A 23046-nucleotide genomic window follows, 5' to 3' on the forward strand; every position below is an offset into this window, starting at 1 on the left:
ACATCCACTCCCCCCCCTCCTCCCTTCAAGGAACACAACATGCTCTGGTGGCAGTTTCTGCATCTGTAAATCTGTTAAACAAACAAAGCCTGCTTCTTATACAGCTTAAAATCTCTGGAAGTGGAAAGAAGCATTTAAAAACTAGGACACGGGGAAATATATGCATGTTAACCAAGAGCATGTCACAACAAAACTGATTTTCCCCACAGACCAAAGTACAGGAGCCAAAATAAATAAGTTATCTTACCAGTCAACATACATAACCACCAAATCCTCTTGATCAGCATACGACTCCAATGCAGATTTCAACAGACGTACTTTCTGACCTCCTCCGATAGAGTTTAGAATATCTCCTCCTTTCCACTCTTCGCCTTTACCCAGCACCTAAGATAAATAATGAAGGGTCTTGAGCAGGGTGTGCTGTCACAACTTGGACCATTATTGAGAAGCAGTGAGACAGTATTTGGTCTTCATCCCATAAATTAGTGTCAGCTCCAGGGGGTCTGGCTAATGTGTCCTCTGATGGGCTTCTTCCTCTGCCGATGGGTCTTGGCATCTCCTGATGGACACCTGCTACAACTGCAGACATCTCCAAGCAAAAACACAAGCAATTGTCAATGGCAAAAGCCACTGACTAGGGCAGTCCATAACTCCAACTTGCTTGTTACAGGTTCCAGAGAATACCTTCACCCAGTGAACTGGCTGTTTGTCCATCAATGGATTTGACTTTGGCCCCCCAAAAAACCCCAATACCTGCTGCTGGAACTAAAGGCACTGGTTGCAGTAAATCATCACAAGCCCTACTGTCAGCAGAGGAGGCTGTTAGTGGTGTCGCCTCTATCTCCTGCCTATTTGTCACTGACCCATGACAGAGCCTTCTCAGTGGTAGTTCACCATTGGTGGAATGCCTCCCTGGTGAGCTGTGTCTGTCTCCCTCCTTATCAAATTTCCAGAGAAATATAAAGACATTCCTGTTTACCCAGGCATTTGACAGCTGATGGACACTGGCTATGGAAGTTTAAAATTAGTAACTGTGAGGGTCTGTGGTAGCTTTTAAATGGTTTTAGGTGTTTTAGATGTTTTTGGGTGATATTTAATTGGATTTAAATAGGGGTTTTTATTTTAAGTTGAATTGTTTGCCACCCTGGCTCCCTTTGGGAAGAAGAGTGGGGGTACAAACACAATCAATCAATAAACCACACAAGACAGAGCTGCAAGTGGATTACTGAGGGTTAGTAAAAAGACAGCTATCATTTTATCAGCCAGTTTCTCAGGTCTTATGGGGCCTGTCAAATGCTCAACCCTTTCTAAATCAGACTTTTTCCTAAATATGATTACTGTTGTCCTATCTAGTAGATTGGGGGGGGGGGCAAATCTTCAATTCACTTCCAAAGAAGAAACACTGTTTCCCTATGACATTTTAATTACCAGTGCATTTTCTGTACATCAGTGAGTAGAAAAGAAATTTATTTTGAAGTGAACATGTTTAGGCTGAAAACAAGTTACAACAAAGCTCAACGCACCCATCCCATGCCTTCCAACAGTTTAGGCATATTAAAGACAGCATTTCACTGTCCATAAATTTTCCATGTCCCAAGCAGTCCTGAGCACAATGACATCACTCTAGAAATATGAGAGGCGATTCCTAACCAAACAGTAACCCAGCAATTACTTTCCACCACATAAGTCGCTCAAAGCACCAACTTGCTGAGAAAGAGGGGGGGGCTTTTGATTCTCAAACTAGATAAGTAGAGTATTTCCAAGGATCAATCACAACTGGACTAGGACACTGTGGACAATGGACACAAACACCACTAAAAGGCATGTTGGAGGAGTTTCGTTGGGCAGTGGTAAATTGTAAAGTTTTGCCTCATTTGCAATAAGGAATCCTGCACTGCTTGTGTTTCATTCCTGGCCATCGCAGTGGGATAAACATTCATGCTATCACAGCTTTAGCACCTTCATAGTGTTGAGGTGCCAGAACAGATGGTGCATTCAGGATGGAATAGTATTTGTTTAGTTGGTTGGCCGGGATTTCTTTTTAACCTATTTTAGCTGAAGAAAAAGGATAAAGGCTCTGGGAACTGAATTAAGAGAACTGCATGTTGATTTTGCCTGCACCAGCCTCTTTCTTCCATGCACAAAATAAATTGTGCATGTATAGGCAACGTCCACACAACCGGAAATTACCTTTTTGGGGGTTGCTGAATCCTGGTTGTGTGGAGAGACCTTACATATACAAAAGTTCTTAGCTCTGTTCACAAAACAGCATGCGGAGCCTGATTGTGATGGCAGGCATGAACCAGTTTCTTTGTCACATATTCAGAAGCAACCAAATATTGATGGTTTTAAAAAGGGCTTTTAAAAGGAGGCAGGGCCATAGCTCAGTGGTACAAAAAGTCCCAGGTTCAATCCCTGGTTGAGCTGGGATCTAAAATCCTATAGCTGCTGCCAGTCAGTGTAGACTGCATTGAATTAGATGGCCCATAGGACTGACACAGTGAAATGCAGTTTCCTAAATTTCCTATGTTCACTGGCAGAGTACAGGCATTGCATGCAGAAAGTTCAAAGTTCAGTCGCCAATGTCTCCAAGTAGGAGCGAGAAAATCTCCTGTCCTAAACCCCCGAGAGATGCTACTGGTCAGTGTGGCAATACTAAACTAAATTGGCCAGTACAGTGGTACCCCGTGTTACACATGCGATCTGTTCTGGATCGCGCTACGTAACACGGGCATGCTTAACACGCCCCCCCAAAAAAACCCAGACGTTCGTGTGTTTTTGCGCTTCTGCACATGCACGAAGTGCGCAGAACGCTTCTGCACACCCGTGTGCACCCACACATCATGTGTGCTCTGGGGAGGAGTTCCACGTCGTGGAGGTCCGTAAGTCGAACGTACGCAACATGGAGCATACGCAACTCGAGGTATGACTGTAGTCTGACTCAGTATAAGTCATTTCTCTATGCCTTGCAGTCAGGCCCATGGGAATCTGCTAAGCAAAATATTTTTTTATTGACCTCCATTGCCCTGGACCTCTCTGATAGGAAATTCCCTTTAAAATTGAAGCGCTAAGTCCTTTACAGCCTATTTCAGTTATCAGTGTTTTCCTACAGAACCAAGTGGAGGAGCACACATTCCTTGCAGCAGTAACTTTTTTAAAGCGGCAGTTGGGATATGGCAAAAAATAAGGAGAAGATTTAAATTCCAAGAAATGGATGCATTTTATTCTGAAGATGCAGAATATAAGGGGGTGCTTTCGGATGAAAATAGTTACTAAATATAAGCATAAGTTAACTGGAAAGGGAAAGCGATAATATTTACAGACTGTGGATAAAACCTTGCCAACCCTTAAATCTATAAGCCTGTGAAATAGCCTCCTGAGCTAAGTAGAAAACTCCACCATCTGGAATATTAAGAGCAAGACTAGGTGAAAGATTACTAAGCCTACAGTAGGGAATAATTCTGAATTGGCAAAGGTATGCAGCAAATGACCGAAGTGGTATTTTCCATGACTTCATTCTATAGCGGTTTATTTTATGAGTGCGTGTCTGTGTGAATTCACACACAGAGAGAAACTATTTTCCATATTCTGAAAGAGCAGGAGGGTGCACAATACCTTTACAGTGTAGTTGAAATGCTTTGCTGATTGCATGAATCGGTGAAAGCCGTCCGTTTCCTTTGTTGCAACAGTTAGAATTAGTAGCTTATCTAGGAAAAAGGGGGAAAGGAAGAGAGAGGTGTGAGTTCTTCACAGATGAAATAACAACAACAATTAATGGATTTCTAGCCTGTCTTATTAGGATCTGACATACTGGAAACATTGGACTGCCCGATTCAATTTAAGGCAGCTTCATACGTGGCATGCATACATGGCGTGAATAAAAAAAAAAGTAGAGCTAATTCTCTTCTGATTTACAAATAAATCTTCTTCCTATTTCACCTGGAGGCAATTATTGCCATAGGCAAGGTAGCTATTTACAAGCGACTACCATCTTTCCATTTTGTGAGAAGGGTCGCATCCTCGTGGTAGAGCATCTGCTTTGCAGAAAGTACCATGTTCAATCCCTGGCATCCGCAGGTAGCATTGAGAGTTCCCTGCCTGAAACTCTGGAAAGCTGCTGCCCGTCAGTGTAGACAGCACTGAGCTACGTGGAGCAATGATCTGATTTGGGATAAGGTAGCTTTCTGTGTTCCAAGTTAAACCTATTGAGAAAGCAGTTGAGAAAGCCAAGCTTGTGTCTTTCTTTATAATATAAACACTAGGAATTATAGAGGGAAATTCATTGGGGAGCTCAGAGCAGTGTAGAAACCTAATCACTACCACCCTGTGGTAGATTAGGTTGACAGATAAACCCTTGGACACTCAGGAAGCTCAGCTGAACAGGAATTTGAAATTGAATTGGCTACTAACCACTGCACCACGTTGGCTCTGTGTTACACCATTTACTTTCTCTTTGATTCAAACTGGATACAATAGAACTTAGCATTTCAACAGCTCACAAGAGAAAGTGCAGCCATTCCAGCTCATGAACAACTTTCACTTTATTGAAATACTTTATTGAAAAGCAAGTTGTCAAAACCACATGGCAAGAAGGGGCCCTGAGGCCCCTGAATGCTGGTTTTTGGAAATAAAGTTGTCTAAATGAATGTCTGTGTCCTATTATTCAGGATACAAGGAATCACAAGCCCGGGCCAAAATAATAATTTGCTATCCCTAATGTGCCACTGCTGACATAAAGACCTGGAATGGAAGCCATTTGGAAACCCTTCAAACTCATGGAAAATTATACATTTTCAATAAGCCACATTTTATGGCGCAAACGAGAAAATCCAGTTTGTGCAATAAAAGTCTGTTGTTTAAAGCTATTATGTCACCAGCTTGAACATTATTGGAGATTAGTTAATTAAAAATGCATATTTGTTTCCAAGCATTATTTTAAAATAGGATTGCTACTAATAGTGGGCATATTTCAGCAGTAGAAATGAATTAGGTTCACAACAGCATCCTATAAACATGATAAGAAAAATCAGTATTCTATGTAACAGGTATGGTTGGAAGTTACAAAGCAGCTATTGGCAGTTTCCCCATATCTTCCCCTTGTCCTCTTATATGCTCTGAGAAGGCTGAGCAAAAATAAAGTAGCAACTACAAGAAACAAACTTGCGACCAACCCACCGCCCTGCTTTGAATTATGCTTTGAAGAAAGCACCAGTAATAGAGTATATGTACTAGAAAATGTGATCCTAGAAGACTAAGTAAGCCAAATGAATTCCTTATTACATTTTCCTGTGTGAACTATTTTGATTTGAGAGCAATTTCAGGTTTGGATTTGGGAAGATATATTTTACAGCTACACTTGCCAGCAAGTTGGAAGAAATGTCAAGACACTTTATAATCACTCCAAAGGAAATGATCAGAGGCAAAATAAACACTCAGTAGGCACCTCTTGTGACAGAGATGGGGAAACTGTGGCCTTCCAGATATTGCTAGACGGACAGAATCAGACACACCCTCACATGAGACCTAGGTCATCCCAGAAACCATGCAGTGAGGGATTATTTTACAAGTTCAAGGGTCACTCCCATGACCTGCTATATACCGTATTTTTCACTGCATAAGACACACTTTTTTCCTCCTAAAAAGTAAGGGGAAATGTTTGTGCATCTTATGGAGTGAATGTGTGGTCGATCGCTGGCTCCCTTTCTGGCCCTGCCCCCTTGCCCACACCTCCATTGTTGAATGTTCTGCAGACGGAGGCTGTTTTGTTTCCCCAGCGGCATGTGACTGGCTGATTAGATTATCTGTCTGGAAACTGTAGAAATTGCTCCCTTTCCTTTCCTTTTTCCCTTTGGAAAGTAAGCTTAACAACTTTGAGCTGATCCTCAAAAAAGGGGCTTTTCCCCTTTGCAAAAGAAGCTGCACAACTGTGAGCTGATCACCCCAAAAACGGGGCTTTCCCCCTTTCCTCCTCTAAAAACTAGGTGTGTCTTATGGAGTGAAAAATATGGTATACAGTCTGCATTTTGTAGGCACGGTGTGAAACCAGACAATTTTAAAATATAACATTTTAACAAATCTTCTTTCTGAGAGATCACTGGTGCTTAATGATAGAATTCCTCTCTTCGTGGTTAAGAAAGCTCACAAAACCCAAGGAATCTTGCATCAGAAGGAAGGCATTTTGTACAAATTCATATTTGTGTGAAGGTTATTACCTCTCAGTAGGTTCATTTCAGCTTTAAAACTAATAAAATGTTTCAGTTACAGTACTTCAGCTGTCATCGACCAGCTCTATTATGTAGCAGAGATTGTTCATGAATACACAGTTCTAAACTTTGGAAGAAATTATTCTGAGGGTGCTTAAAAACTGAATGAGTTTACAGGAACTCTCTCCTTAGACAGATACAGAGCAGACAGAAAATGCCGTCATCCCATCTATTATGTGTCTGGAATAACACTGTAATAAAGAATTAAGTTGCAGTTACATTCCCTCCTCCAGAGTGCATTACTAACCCTCTGAAACAAGGAGCTGGTTCTCCAAATAAGCTGTAGAAAAAACACTTTGCAAATTTCATGTTCATCATCCAAGGACTTCCTTTACTTTCACACTGATTTTCCAGCACACAATTCTAACTGCAACTAATACCATGAAAGGCGGAGCAAAATGCAGAGTGCGCTTTTCTTTACAAATATGGAAGCAAGCTGATATTTGCAGCTTTCACCCAGCCTGGAATTTGATAAATCTCGAAGGCATCCCCTGTAGCTTTTTCCAAACATTTACCATGTGTGTGTAGACAGGAACTATACCAAGCAGAAGAGCCATAATTTAACAAATAATCAACCATTTTGCCTGATTTGGGCACAGCAAAACTCTATACCTTTACTGAAAAAACTCCTGCTTCTGTGCCTAGCCAAAACAAGGCTCTTCCGACATTTGATTCTAATGTACCATCACACGGTCCTTGAGGCTAACAGAGCATTGCTCCGTGTGCAACGCTCTTCCCTCTTCCATCACATAAGGGAGAGATGGGGAGCCTATGGTTGAAGGTTGCATGAGACCACTGGCCTAATTTCATGCAGGCACTGAGAACCCAGAGAAAAAGGAGAGAAGAGGAGAGGAATATCAAGCAATCTCTCACATATTGTGCATTTTTAAGGCATATTTACTTAGGCCTTTCACAGGTGCTGTAGCTGTCAACCCTCCCTGCTGTTTCCCACTGCTATAATAAGGGAATTTCCCGCAAAAAGGGGGGGGGGAGATTGACAGCTATGGCTGTAGACTGGTATTGTTGGGCACCACATTGGTGACCCCTGTAAGGGCTTCCCCCAATCACAGCCAAATTCTAAAGAAAACAGATTCTTTCCTAATAGTCCATTTCTCAAGATGTTTAAAGAAGTTTTATGTGGTTTTGTACATTGGCACCCCAAATCCTTTTTTTTATAAGATAATCTAAATGGAAAAAAACAATGATAAAATCTGACTGATCTATTCCAATCTAATTTTCATTTTATTTAAGAAAGACAGACAACTGGCAACATTTTCCTTAATTATGGCTTGTTCAAAGGAAGACCTTTATCCTTCCCTTTGATGACATTTCCATTGACATGGAAGCTGAAAGCAGAAGCATGCCCCTGAAATAAATACAAGATGTGACTCATTTATTCTGTTTAGAACTGGCAATTTGTGCGCCCACAGAACTTCAAATTACAAAGCTCTCCCTGCTGTAGATTTAGGGATGGGAGAAGATTAGCCAGAGGCTTTGCTTCTGCATCCCTATTCGCCCCCCCCCAACATATTCACTTTCTAGAAACAGAAAAACTGATATTGTAATGGGAAAGCATCTCTCCCAGGGAAACACACTTGCACTCTGAGATGACACATGTCTGTAATGGTTGTATTATATCCATATGTATTTACTGTTCATTTGAATTCACTGCTGCGGATTTCCATGCTTGAGGTAGGAAGGAACTGACAACCCCGAGGATTCATGTTCGTTGTACTATTGATTTAACTTTCCTTTGTACTATGCCTTATTTGCTTGATTTATTTCACTGAGGTGCATCTTGAATTTGCAGATTGTTCTGGTCTGTTGCATTCATTTCTGCCTAAAAGATCATTTGAGCCCGGTATGCCATCTGTATTTCAGTCCCACCCACAAAAGGGATGCAGGTGGCACTGTGGTCTAAACCAATGAACCTCCTGGGCTTGCTGATTGGAAGGTCGGCAGTTCGAATCCGGGTGAGCTCCCATTGCTTTGTCCCAGCTTCTGCCAACCTAGCAGTTCAAAAGTATACCAGTGCAAGTAAATAAATAGGTACCCCTGCGGCAGGAAGGTAAATGGCATTTCTGTGTGCTCTGGCTTCCATCACGGTGTTCCATGTGCCAGAAGCAGTTTAGTCACACTGGCCACATGCCCCAGAAAGCTGTCTGCAGACAAACTCCTGCTCTCTCGGCCTTAAAGTGAGATGAGCACCACATCCCATAGTCATCTTTGACTGGACTTAACCATCCAGGGGTCCTTTAGCTTTACCCCATCCAAAAAGCAGTATGATCACAGATTACACGACATCTAGCTCAACTCTGCAGGTTCAGTTGTACTTAGCTTGAACCTTGGGTGCACCCTATCATTAAAATTTGGTTCATACAGATTAAGCCTGGTTGGCACATCACACTAAACCAAACTATGGCTTAGCATGCCCTCACAAGCTCTGGAAGAAGAAATCGTTGCTGCTTTGCTACTCTCAGGTCATTCTGCTGCTGTGAGGTGCTAAACCATGGTTTGATTTAGCAAGCCTTCTGAATGCAGCTCTCCCAGACAAACCATGAAGTGCAAACCATAGGTTCAGGTAGCGTGCTAAGGTTGCTCCAGTTCAGGCAGCATGCTAAGTCAAGCTATGGTTTAGCGCAGGGCAGTGTAAGAAGAAGAAGAGAAGAAGAGTTTGGATTTGATATCCCACTTTTCACTACCCGAAGGAGTCTCAAAGTGGCTAACATTCTCCTTTCCCTTCCTCAAGCACAACAAACACTCTGTGAGGTGAGTGGGGCTGAGAGACTTCAGAGAAGTGTGACTAGCCCAAGGTCACCCAGCAGCTGCATGGGGAGGAGCGGAGACGCGAACCCGGTTCCCCAGATTACGAGTCTACCACTTTTAACCACTACACCACACTGGCTCCAAGAGCAGAATGTAAGAGCAGAATGACCAGAAGAGGAGGAAAGTTGCCATATTTCAGAAAGTGAAAACACACTAGGACATACAGGCTAAGCCATGTTGCAGCTTGGCATGACATGTGAACCAGGCCTAAAAGATTGCCATAAATTCATCTGTAGCAGGGGGAGGGTAATGGTTTAGCAGCAATACATATACTGCATGGCCTGGCTTGCATAAAGACTTCGTTTCACTCCCTGCCATTTCCAGTTAAAAGGCCCTCTGGTAGCAGAGCTGTGAAAGATATATTTCTACATTCCTCTGTGGACGCAAAGAAAGGATTCCACCTCAAGTCTGGCTCAGGATTTTAATTTTATGTTCTGTTAAATCCAGAGCAATTCTGGCAGGCAGCCAAGTACTGATTCTTGAATGGTGTAGCGGATAAACTGAATTTAAAGTTCATAAGTTAGGATCACACACATATGCAATGTGAGGTCACTTTTTGGAATGCAACCAGGAAAGCCAATATGCCTCATGGTATTTCATATATATCAAGCTAAATAATCAGGATTTTAATAAAGGACAGATTTAATATATCCTGGTTATTGCTTTTCTTACTATTTAAAGGGGGCGGGGAGTTAGCATTTGCTTTTTCTTTAGCATTAATCCCATCTAAGTTTACCTTTGCCTGTGTATTTCATGGAATATCTGTTACATATTTGTACAAAAAAATATATATAAAGGGGAAAACCTAAAGCCATTCCTGTAATGTGCTTTGAAACAAAGGTAAAAAGGAAATGTTCCAATATTTCTATAAAGCAGGAGTGGGGAACCTCAGGACCAGGGCTTCTCAATCCTTTCCCAGGCACTCTCCCCAGGCAATGCCACTCTCCAGGCCACAGCCCTTAATGGCCAGCTCTGTGCCCTCATTGAGTGCCTACATTGGCTCCCAGTATGTTTCCGAGCACAATTCAAAGTGTTGGTGGTGACTTTTAAAGCCCTAAGCGGCCTCGGCCCAGTATACCTGAAGGAGCGTCTCCACCCCCATCGTTCTGCCCGGACACTGAGGTCCAGCTCTGAGGGCCTCCTGGCGGTTCCCTCACTGCGAGAAGCCAGGTTACAGGGAACCAGGCAGAGGGCCTTCTCTGTAGTGGCGCCCGCCCTGTGGAATGCCCTCCCATCAGATGTCAAGGAAATACACAACTATTTGACTTTTAGAAGACATCTGAAAGCATCCCTGTTTAGGAAAGTTTTTAATGTTTGATGTTTTATTCTGTTTTTAATATTTTGTTAGAAGCTGCCCAGAGTGGCTGGGGAAACCCAGTCAGATGGGCAAGGTATAAATAAATAAATAAATAAATAAATAAATAAATAAATAAATGTTGTTGTTGTTGTTGTTGTTTTGCTTGGGTGGAATGTGTCCTAGAGCTGTAATCATGCTTTTTGCTCGCCTGTATGGAGGACTGAGAGTTTTTTGAATGCAGGGGTGTGTGTGTCTGTGTGTAAACACCAGGCATTTGTATGGATGCAATGTAACCAAAACCAACTGCAAAAATGTAAAGTTACTCTTTTTTTCTTTTCTTTTTTTTTTTTGCTCCACCCACTTTGCACCTCTGGCATGAGGCCAAGGTGGAAGAGAATGAGGCCCCCCATTGAAAAGGGGTTCCAGCCACCGATGCAGAGCAAGCCTAAATTTGGATAATTTTTGCAAATCACATACTGAGCAACGTGCTTAAGGATTTGCCCAAAAGTGCACACCCCTATTAAGAACCAACAGACATGTCATGTCTTTTACTGGAGAAAATGGGAAGGAATGCAAAACAGACCTTACATGGTCACCCTGCAGTCAGTACTATCATGGGTTTATGTGTTCATAAACATGCAAGTTGTTTACTCAGATCTGTCTACATGTATATAGCAAGACTGACGAATGAGAGCTACTTCTTCACTGACTAACAAACGAAACAGAAAATGTTCAAATCAAATGCAGGGCTCATAAGGTTGAGCACGGAACAACACTCTACCAGAACGTATTCTTTCCCTGGCAGGAATCTGAAGCAAACGGTGTATATATTTATGTTCCTAAGTGATCAATGGCCATGTATGGTGCCTTCTTCCTTCTCTGTCCTGGCTAGAATCATGTACCGGTAACTCATTCCTGGCTAGAATCCTATAACTCATCCCACATATCTAGTATGGAGTAGTGATAGCTTATTCAAGGTTATACCTTTGGATATGAATACATTAGCAAAGAGACAAGGCTGTTTATAATGCCTTGGAATCCAACATATAGATAAATGGAAAGCGGAGATCAGGTACATTACCTTGAGCTTCTTTGAGGAAAAGTGGGATATATTGTAAAAATAAATGAATACTACATTACAATTCAAATTTGTTATAACATAACATAACATAGCATAGCATAGCATAACATAACATGGAAGACAGGAGTGCCTGGCATGCTTTGGTCCATGGAGTCACGAAGAGTCGGACACGACTAAACGACTAAACAACAACAACATCATAAGATGTGGCCGTGTTTTCTTTTAGGACAAAATTACAGTGACCACTAGGTCGATCTTGCATTTAAAGCACCATTATACCACTTTGAACAAACAGAGCTTGCCACAAAATAATCCTGGGATGTTCAGAGTGCTGAGAGTTGTTTGGCGACCCCCTAGCCCATTCACAGAGCTACAATTCCTGGTTTAGCAATCAATTCCTCTTCCCATGAAACTCTGGAAACAGTAGCTCCATGAGGAAAGTAGGGGTCTCTCAGCATCCTTAACAAACTGCAGTTCCTTTTAATTTTTTTGTGGGGAGCCATGACTGGTGCTTTAAATGTATGGTGCACAGATGGCCTTAGTCATGGGAGACCTCTAAGTTAGAGATTCTTAGAATTACACAAGGAAGGCCACGTCTCTGCAGTACAATGATTTTGTTTCGTGTTAAACATGTGGATCACTGATGTTAGACAAGCTTTAAATCTGACAGGATTTTAAATCCAGCCAGTTTAACAAGGAACATATTATCTGAAAAATGTACATTTTACCAGCTTACTGGGTTTGAAATTAATTGCTGGCACACGGCTGCATTCCAAATATTAATATATGACCTTCAGTTTCCTACCCACTCCCATGTTTACAGAACTGCCTTGTGAAGAGTGTGTCCCAAAAAGTGGGTAAAAAAATCATTTGGGTTTGTACCCAATGGGTTGTGTGCATGGGATACAGCTCACACAACTGATTTCTCTTTCCCCCATCTTTCCCTATTACCATGGCACTATCCCAAAATCTTCATTGGGTTGGTGAGGTGTTCCCCCTGAGAATAAGGGGTTGTGTCACATGGGGCTGCCATGGAAGGGGACAATTGACTGGAGAGGTTTGCAGCAAAATCCTTTCAACCATATTCAGGTGATTCCTATCTCCCACCTCAGACAGGTTTTCTTTGGGGAAGGGGTACAGGAGAAAGAAAAAGATGGATTGAATGAGTTGGCTTCCAGTTGTACAACCAATGGATACTACCCTTGGTAATTAATAATAAGTAACATACAGAATAAACACACTCCTACCCAGTTCATGTATTTTGCTGGGGCCTAGATCTAGGAAAAGAATTGAAGGAACAGTTCCTTCACCCTTTTCAAAGCAAGCGAGATGTGATGAAGGGACCACAATCATAGACACTAGAGCCTATTTTGGGAAAAGCAGGGATTTTATGAATTAGACCTAAGCAAATATAACAGGCAAGGCGCATGCACACCCATACCCTTTCCATGCAATTCAGATCCTTGGTCAGAAATTGTTCACTTATTTATCACATTTATATACCGCTCTCCATCCAAAGATCACAAACACAAACTACATAACATAACAACAACGAAAGAAAAAATACAAGACACATTTAAAAGGCCATAGTATTGTGCATGTGAATTGCAATCCAAGAGAGAAGTCTGAAATGGCTTCTGTAGGGCATGCATTTACATCTGTAAAGCAGTACTGTACTAAGAACTCATTCTACTTGCATACCTAGAGGACAATGAATGTTTCAAGTAACCGACTAAACAGCTTCTGCTCTACCCAGAGCCAATGCAGTGCCAGCATTACAAGCTATTCCTGTAATAACCCTCAGTTACACATATGCTCAAGCACCAATCTTAATTCTTCTAGGGTGCAACGTCTGAGGCAATAGATAATTTAAGGTAAGCATGTCATCTGCTGCTACTGCTTATTGCAGTTGCAACTCCACAGTGTATCAATGAAACATCTTCTGCAGGGCTGAGAAAGTTCAATCCCAGGTGCTGAAAGTGGCCCTCCAAAAATCATTATCTGGCCCTTGGGACTCTCCCCATGTCACATCCTTTTCCAGCCTTGCTCTGCGCTCTTTTTGAATACTTTTGCCTAGCTGGAATAAGTCTTTGAACTGAGATCATGCCTCTTATTTGCCTGGATGCCTGAAAATTCAGTTTGACTTTTGTGTGGCTGTAATGTAGCCTACTAGAAAAGGAAAAGAGGTACTGTAACGAGTCACATCTGTTGTGCCACCCACTTCTGCCTCTGGGTTTGCTGACCACTGTCATGCTACCACCGCCACAAAGGTTGCCACGAGGAAATGGAGACCTCCGGCTGAAAAAGGTTTCCCACCTTTTAGTTACAGTGTAAGTGGTGAACATCCTTGAAATGTGGGTCGATGTGATTAATGGTTATCCCTGATATAGCTTCCAAGGCTAGCTCAAATACCACGCACACGCCAGCATTGGCACAATAGTTCTTTGTATTGGCACTGCATTGTTCAGAAGCATGACCGGAAACACCCAAAATGATCAGTGTCAGGCACTTAGCATCAATTATATTCTGCAAGAAATTGTGCAGCCAGTATTGGAGACAAATAGCTCCAAAAGGAGCGAGAGGCCTTGCCAAACCACGTCTTGCCTTCCCTTTCCCCGCTTAGGCATGCTGAAGTCATGGTGCTGAGTTAAAGTAAATAAGCTACAGTTCTCTGGTGAACACTGCAATTACACACTGGCAATTTAGAGCCCACATATATTGCATCATAAGCCCGGTACATACTACCCTGACAGGAAATTGAATAAATCCATGTATGCAATAGCCAAATGTGTGTTTTCATAACCTTTTGTGCTTTCGAAAGCTACATCCATAAAGTCGCAAAAATAACATATGAATGTAAGGCTATTATATGGAGTCAGACTACTGACCCATCTAGCCAGTGTTGTGTGCCCTGGCTGGCAGCAGCTTTCCAAGGACTAAGCTTTGTGAATAAGTGCTCCCTTTTAACTGAAGATGCCAGGAGTGGACCTGTGACCTTCTACATACAAGCCTTATATTCTTACCTTGTGAGCTCCCGTAACTAAATCTGAAGCCAGATATTTCAGTAACATTTCCAAGCACAGAAAAATGAACCACCAGGAAATTACTGGTTTGGCCCAAGTGTCTGTTTGGGTCTGAAGGGGGTGGATAAGACTGGAACTGTCAGACAACTGGTTCCGGTACCAACACATGGTTTGTTTGGCCTAGTGAGGTACAAAGACCTTGACTTCAACTTGGCCGCCTTCTTCTGAAGTGGCTCAGAAGCCAACAGAGCAGTTTAATATATAGTACGTTTCAGTAAATGCTGAGCAAGTGGCATCACTTTTACAAAGCGAGAAGAGTTTACTGGCACAGAAAGCTTTGTGCCCTCAAGGTATTTTTTTTCCTCCTTTTTACAAGGCCAGCTGTTTAAACAGCAGCTGTCAGGCGAGATCCCCAGAACACTTCAAATTGCTCTTTTAGCACCCAGTTTATTGACTTTTGACCTGGAGTATTTTTGTCTGGTTTCACATTGATACTTGATCACTCACCCAGCCAGACTTTTTCCTTTTCACTCTCTTCCCCGTCTCTCTCACTTCACTCTAATCTCGCACATATTGGCTAAATCATAGTAAAGATGTGAATGGAGTGCAGCAACCAGATGCATAAGAAGCCACCTCAGACCTTAGTCAGAACATTGATCCATCGAGCCCAGTATTGTCTACACACCTTCACAGTTTCAGGAGTCTTTCCCCTGGAGAACCCCGGGACCTACCACTGAGTTATTATACAGGTGAAACTTGAAAAATTAGAATATCGTGAAAAAGTCCATTTAGGTAAGCAATTGTTTTCATTAGCTACTGGAGTTTAATATATGAGATAGACTCATGACATGCAAAACGAGATATGTCAAGGCTTTGTTTGTTACAATTGTGATGATTATTGCGTACAGCTGATGAAAACCCCAAAGTTGAAATTGTTAATTTGGGGTTCTCATCAGCTGTACACCATAATCACCACAATTATAACAAATAAAGGCTTGACATATCTCGCTTTGCATGTCATGAGTCTATCTCATCTATTAGTTTCACCTTTTAAGTTGAATTACTGAAAGAAATGAACCTTTCCACAATATTCTAATTTTTCGAGTTTCACCTGTAGATACAGATCTATGGAAGCAGCAACTTTTGAAGAATACAAAACCACTACAGTTCTCCTGTATATCAGTGTGTCAGTTTGCGATGTATTACAAATGCAAAGGTTATTTCTTCCTATAGTAGATGACATAAAAGGGATCTCTTCTCACATGCTCCCAGCAGCTTAGAAACCACTTCTGGCTCCAGGAGTGTTATATATTAATTCAATCTCAAACCTTTATTGGCATATAAACAAAATTCCAAAAGGTTCAGTACAATAAAGTCATCCCGCAAAATCTCATCTAACAATTAAAATACTGTGGTATAACATTCACAAATGTACATTAATAAAACGCCTACATAAGTGGGATTGGCAATGTGTTATGGCCCAATCCATGCCATACATGCTCTTGGACTAGAGTTCAAAACCCCACTTAGCTATAAAGCTTGGACCAATCAATGTCTATCAACCAAACCTACCTCACAGAGTTGTTGTAAAGATAAAAGGGAGAGAGACAGCTACTTGGAGTAAAGTTAAGATATGTATGTAAAATATAATAAAACCACAGTAACTGTGGTTTAATTGTATGCTGTGCTGTTTGCTTATGGTCAATTGTCTCACTATTGTTGTTAGCCACCTTGAGTGCAGGAAAAGTAAGCTACAAAATATTTTAATTAATAAATGGCTATCTGAATGAGAATGGGCTCTTTTGAATTACAAATTGCCACATTACCCACAGTTGCAAAACAAAATAAGACATTCTTAGTCATATTAAATTGGCTCATGTTCTGCTGACTTTTAAAGTGTCCAGTATTAACCATTTACCTAACAAATTCTTTTTTTTTTAAGAGAGAGCTGTGCACATATTCCATACTTGTTCCAACTCTATTATGAATATTCAAAGCCATTTAAAATGCAATGAACACCAAAACAACAACAACAATGTAAGTATTTTATAGAAGTGGCAATTATAGTTTCTGGAAGAAGAAAAATTCAGTAACAGCCTCATGTGCATCCAGTCAAGGATTTCCAACCTAAGTCTCTGGAATAAAACAGGACTGTTGGTTTAGGTTCACATGCTTCAGCAAAACTTTTTGTGGGTCAGATTGGCACTTGCGCAAGCAACTAGAATAGATGACTGAATTTTGCCATTTCAAAGAGGCAGAATGTAAATTTACTGAAGACACACCAGCTTTCAAGTTCCACTCAATTTTGATCATGTCGAGAGACAAGTATAATGGAGCAAGAGAGGAGGAAGTGTAACTATGCATACAATTGCGGTTTCATCAATAACCACAAATTATTCCATGTCAGAAATGGAAATGAAGTTTACAAAGGAGACTTTGTAACTCAGTTTTTGCTCTGTTTCTGGGTAGCTTTTCAGTACCAATAAGGTCTCTTCTAACAAACTCTAGCTTTCATAGACCCAATAGAACTTTTGTCACATAAATCAAAAGTTACACGGTAATCCCTGAATGTTACGTATCTCTTTTTAATGAATAACACACTTCCTGTAGGTTTTCACATCAATCAAACAAGCTCATTTGTTTTAATTGCCAGAAGATGAGCAAGAACAGCTTCCAGGTTTGGACAGAAACCTTTTTTATTATTATGGTTACGACAACATCGAAGGACCTTTTCAATTTGGGATCCCCCTCACAATGCATTTCTCCTGAACCATACAGTTAAGTGGGAAGGGGGGGGGGGGGTTGTAATAAAAGTTCTTTGTAGCTTAAATGCTGCTCAGATCAGACTTAGAAGCAGTTTATTAAGTATGACTAGGATATAAATTATGCAGAATAAAGCAGAACCTGAACCTACATCAAGGTCAGTCTCATTAGATTTTGAAACATCTGATCGATGGCAAAGAAGTGTGTGTAAAACAACTCAGAAAATTCAACAAGGATTAAAACTGGAGTCTGTTGTTAACAATGCCTGCAGTGTCTGGGGCCCAGGCAGAAGTGGAGTTAGCACATCAGGAGAGTCTGCTATACATCAGTGAAGATTTTCTTATGTTATGTTAACCAGAATCCATTATTATTATTCTCTGTAACATGCATTTTATTAACACTGCTTCAGCATTCTAGATCACTGCCTCTTCATTAAGATGGCTTGGACAGTGCTATTCCATAATACTTTACAAATAATAAATTTATTTGGGATTAAGTTATTCACTCCTGTTCTGTTTATTAGCCTGGGATGGACTCCAGGGAGTTACAAAACAATGTCCTGTTCACACAACAGTTCCTTATACCATGGGGGGGGGCACATGTGTTTGTGCAGGGGGGTGATGAACAAACCTCATGCACAAGTCCCCCCACATACAGAATCTGCCTGTATATGTGTACAGCCCTAAAATGATGCATCCATGATACATCTGGATATCTGCACATACAAGGCAGATTGCAAGCCATGTTTTACATCTGTGCCTGCACAGATAAGGACAGGCATAGGCAAACTCAGCCCTCCAGATGTTTTGGGACTACAACTCCCATCATCCCTAGCTAACAGGTCAAGGGTGATGGGAATTGTAGTCTCAAAACATCTGGAGAGCCGAAATTGCCTATGCCTGGATAAGGAGATAGAAGCTGCACACAAGAGTCACTGTTCTGTATTGTCTTCCACAAAGGGGACTGTATCAACCAATAAGCTTTCACTAAAGGGTCACATTTCAATTTGAAGAAGTGATATGATGTGGCTTTTATAATATGTGGGTACAGTGGTACTTTGGTTCTCAAACTTAATCTGTTCCGGAAGTCCGTTCCAAAACCAAGGAGCGCTTTCCCATACAAAGTAATGCAAAATGGATTAATCCATACCAGACTTTTAAAAACAACCCCTAAAACAGCAATTTAGCATGAATTTTACTATCTAACAAGACCATTGATCCATAAAATGAAAGCAATAAACAATGTACTGCAGTCACACAGTCAATTAATCAGAAGCTGAACTGGGTTCCACACAGTCACACACAAAAGGCCGCAAAAACAAAAATGCCAAATAAATAGCAAAAACAGGCAGGCCTCAGCGTAGCACTCAAAACGGAAGTGTGGCACTCAAATTGGAAGCATAACACACCAAATGGAGCATGTTCTGCTTCCAAAAAAAGTTCGCAAAACAGGACACTTACTTCCAGGTTTGCAGTGTTTGGGTTCCAAGTTGTTTGAGTACCAAGGCGTTTGAGAACCAAGTTACCACTGTACTTATATAAGCCCTTATACAAGTTATGTAGTTGAGCAGAGAAGTGATTGCCCTAAAAGTATTTTAAAAAAGAAATAAAGCTTAAAAGTGCTATTATTCCTTAAAAGACACTAACCAATAAGTGAGTAATCAGACAAACTACATTACATGCAATCAGGCACCCCAATTCTATGGGGATGAGGCCTCCACAGCCCCCCCCCCAAATTCCACAGGGATGGGGCTCAGTCCCCCAATCTTGAGGGGGCAGAGGAGACCTGATGAGAAGTCATATATCATCAGGAGGTGCAGCACAGCCGAGCCAGAATCACCCCAGGCCGCACAGTGTTGGGAGGTGCCATGCAGACCAGCACGGCCTTGAGTGTGAATGTTGCATTGGGAAGAGGTTCTCCAACCAAGCAATGGGTACAAAAATGCATATGCTGAAGTAAAGTGTTCCAAAAAATCATATATTGGTGAAAATAAATTTTTAAAAATGCATCATATTAGGGGAAGTTGTTTAGCAAAAATGGGTATATTAGGCAAAAATGCATATCAATATGTGTAGATTAGGAGATAATGTGCACAAAAATACTGATGAATTTTCATGAAGACTTTAAAAAACAACAACCCACAAACTGATGTGGAAATGTGAAGTTAAGATTGGTAAAAAGTGAAAAACTGAAAGAAGCAACTGTGTTCCTTCTGTGTGGCAAAACAATCACAGCAGTTTTGAAGCGAGCCATTTACTACCTCAAAGGTGTGAATCAAAACTCTGAGCTCTTTTTATTACCATGTGAAAAATATAAATCACAGATTATGGTTGATTTCCCAGGACTGATGCGAGTAAGAGCCGGGAACACAGTCAAAGTGCTGCTCAGGATCCAAGCAAGAAGCAGTGTATGGCAAGCAACATGATGTGTATTTAAAACCAATTGTCTCTTTTGACTGGAAGCACTAGAACACATTATGGGCCCTTTTCTTTAAACAGATTTTATGCATGACTTTCCTCTTCTGTTTTGCACATTGAGGATTGAATTTCTTCCTGCCTTCCAGCTCCCTGGAACAAGCACTTTACACGATCCAAGGAGCAGAATGCGAACAATGCTGGGAAGGAAACTGGTTGAAAATGCAGCCAGAAAAAGGGGGGGAGGGGCAGGGTCACAAAGTAACACCTTTCATGTTTGAGAGACTATCGAATGGAATAATCATGTCTTCCAGGTGCCAGGTCTCTTCCGCCAAGCATCATGACTAACCGTGCAGTTGTATATTGTCTACTCAGGAGTAAGCCTTGCTACATTTGATGGGGCAAGTAGGCTTATTCCTCATAAGACACTAACCAATAAGTGAGTAATCAGACAAACTACATTGCATGCAATCAGGCACCCCAATTCTATGGGGATGAGGCCTCCACAGGCCCCCCCCCCAATTTCACAGGGATGGGGCTCAGTCCACCAATCTTGAGGGGGCAGAGGAGACCTGGTGGGAAGTCACCCCATCCTGTATATCATCAGGAAGTTCAGCACAGCCTGGCCAGAATCATCCCAGGCTACAATTCGTTGGGAGGCGCCATGCAGACCAGCACAGCCTTGAGTGCAAATGTTGCATCGGGAAGAGGTTCTCCAACCAATGGATGCCTAAAAAGTCATATATTGGTGAAAATAAAATTTTAAAAATGCATCATATTAGGGGAAATTGTTTTGCAACTCCATTACACAGTGGGATTTACTTCAAGCAAACATGAACAAGATTGCACAGTAAAATACTTGAAATGAGAGAAGTTTCTTGTAGGGCAACGAATCAGCATTGTATTTAAGGCTTAGCGGGGAAATAGACGTTTCCCTGTGATGCCCAGCTCAGAATTTGCATTTCTATATTGCTTGCATTCTCAAATGCATCCTAAATATTGATCACCACCAGTATGAAAGTCATGATTCAAGTCTTCACCACAGACAGGAAAAGAAGCTCAAAAGGTTACAAGGTGCTTAGAAGAAACAAACAAACAAAAAAATCCTTCCAGTAGCACCTTAGAGACCACATGAGTTTGGCCAAACTGCGAGAGGCAGTGAAGGATAGGTGTGCCTGGCGGGCTCTGGTCCATGGGGTCACGAAGAGTCGGACACGACTGAACGACTGAACAACAACAACAAAGTTTGTTATTAGTATGAGCTTTCATGTGCATGCACACTTCTTCAGATAACTTACCTACTTACTTACTTACTTACTTACTTACTTACTTACTTACTTACTTAGAAGTAGGGACTCTTTTAAAGGATTGTTGAGATATCACAAGGATCATTGAGAACAACTTTTTCAAGTTTATCACCCACCCACCCCCAGTAAATTCGGATTACATTAAGGGGGTACAAGCTGGAATTCTGATGGCAACAGCATTGTGTGAATGCTGCAGGCAAAGAAATGAGGAGCGCCAACCTCACCCTTCTGGAAGCAGCTAACTCTCTACGCATTTTCCCATGCAAAGGAAATTGTCAACCTACATGAGAATGCACACCTAGTGAAAATGGACCTAAGCATCTCGGAGAAGCTGTTTTCCGCTTGAAACTTGGAAACTTTGTTTTTCACATTATCCCAAACTGACTCGTTTTAAAGGGCTCGGCTTCCCAACGTGAAACGCTGCTTGCTTGCCTGTAACTTGCTTGTGTCTAGGTGGGCAGCCAAGAAAACCTTCGCCAGACGTTTATGTTCCACATGAATGTTACAAGGAAAAGTGACGGGGAGAAGGGAAAGAAAGAAAAACACACAAAGCATGTGCAACAAACTCAGCACTCAAGAGGCCAGCCAGACCCGCTTGAGAGCTGGGGAAATCTACTGCAGTTTGAACAACGGGGCTTTTGTCTGAAGATCCCGAAGCGGGGTCGCAACGAGAAGGTATTTTTTTCGGGGGGGGGGCGGTCTCACTCCACGTCTCTCACATAGAAAGTAACGGACGGGCAAAACTCGCCTTGCAGCAAAAGAAACTAATTTCTCCTAGGGATATTTCCTCTCTCTTCACTTAACCCAAGCAAAAGAGAATCCACTTTCAGATTAAAGGGGTGGGGGGAGCGTCACCTTTTAATTTTAATGTACTAAAATCAGGATTTTCATCAGCAATCCATTCATTTATTCGGTCATAACGTGGACCTAATCAAATGTTAAAGTGTGGGGGTTTTTGGGGGGGGTGGATTTCATGTAAAAATACCGGGGCGCAAATCCACGCCCCAGCCCTTCTCTTCTTAGAAGTGAACCCGTCTCAGAAATCAGCTTGGTCTAAGCAACAACTCTGCACATGGCAAGAAACCCTCTCGCCTTCTGCCCTGCTCACTGCACGCGCGCTAAGGTTAAGCTTCGCAAAGAAATGGAGGAGGCCTGTCTCAAAAGGAAACGTGGGGGCGTCGGGGAAGCAGGAGCGGGTGGGGCAAGTTACCGGTGGGAATGGGCGATCTCTCGGCCTCGGGCTCGGCGGGGTGGGTCGGCTGCAGGAGATGGATAGCGAAAGCCAAAAGGAGGACGAGGGGTCCAGCGCTGCTGCTGCTGCTGGCCATCTTCGGCGCTCCAGCCAAGCCAGCAAACGAAGCAGAGCCAAGCAGAAGACCCGGAGAGGCTCTTTCCCTTCTTTCCTCCCTCGCTTGCTTTCCCACCCGCGACAAGAGTCCTGCGAGGCGCTCGGCCGGCCGGCTTCCCCGTTCCCTTGTTCGAAGCGCGTGGGGCCGCCGTGAACTCCAGAAGGGAACTGCTTCGCGGGGGTGGGGGGGGGGTAGGGACCCTCCAGAAGAAGGGTCGTGATGAAAAAGTGCCGGGAGGAGAAAGAAAGAAAAAGATCCGCTCGATCCACTCGCCGAAGGAGCAGCGAGGAAGCGTTCCGGAAGATGCGATCAAGTGGAGGCAGCGCCGCGGATCCCGCCGCCGTCTGGCCCTCGCTTAAGGGCACCAGGCAAAGGGAGCCGTCGGTGCGCGCTGGAGCCTTTATAAGGGGGCGGGCGGGAGCGGGAGGGGTGGCCGTCGGGGAGCCCCCGGGCGCGGCCAGAGGAGAGCTTCTACCCAAAGAGCTGCCGGGTCCTCCCAGCTATTGGCCGGGGAGGGGGAGCAAGCCCGAGGGGTGGGTGGGGTGGGAAAAGGGGTGTCTCCCTCCTTGCGCGTCCCCCAGGCTTGCCTGGACCCTGCCGGTGCGAGAACATCCTCTGGCGCCCTCGCAGGAGCAAATAGGAAGCCTTCGCACATGCTCGGTAGAGACGTGAAGCCCTTGCCCGGACCCGGACTTTGACTTTTGGCAAGCGCCGCCGATCCTC

The 23046-nt window shown here is 42.7% G+C and overlaps 1 protein-coding gene across 2 annotated transcripts in view; it reads right to left on the bottom strand.

Annotated features, from left to right (window-relative positions):
• PLOD2 (procollagen-lysine,2-oxoglutarate 5-dioxygenase 2) overlaps window positions 1-22738 on the bottom strand; it is a 55665-nt gene extending 32927 nt beyond the window's left edge. For both annotated transcript variants that reach the window (XM_033150393.1, XM_033150392.1), the window contains exons 1-3: window positions 22185-22738; window positions 3616-3707; window positions 248-384 (exon numbers count right to left, since the gene is read on the bottom strand). In XM_033150393.1, the coding sequence (XP_033006284.1) occupies window positions 248-384; window positions 3616-3707; window positions 22185-22302 (347 nt within the window). In that variant the 5' untranslated portion in view covers window positions 22303-22738. The remainder of the gene's footprint in view (window positions 1-247; window positions 385-3615; window positions 3708-22184) is intronic.
• Window positions 22739-23046: the final 308 nt, after the last annotated feature.

Source organism: Lacerta agilis, chromosome 5, assembly GCF_009819535.1.
Source record: "Lacerta agilis isolate rLacAgi1 chromosome 5, rLacAgi1.pri, whole genome shotgun sequence".
Lineage (NCBI taxonomy): Eukaryota > Metazoa > Chordata > Lepidosauria > Squamata > Lacertidae > Lacerta > Lacerta agilis.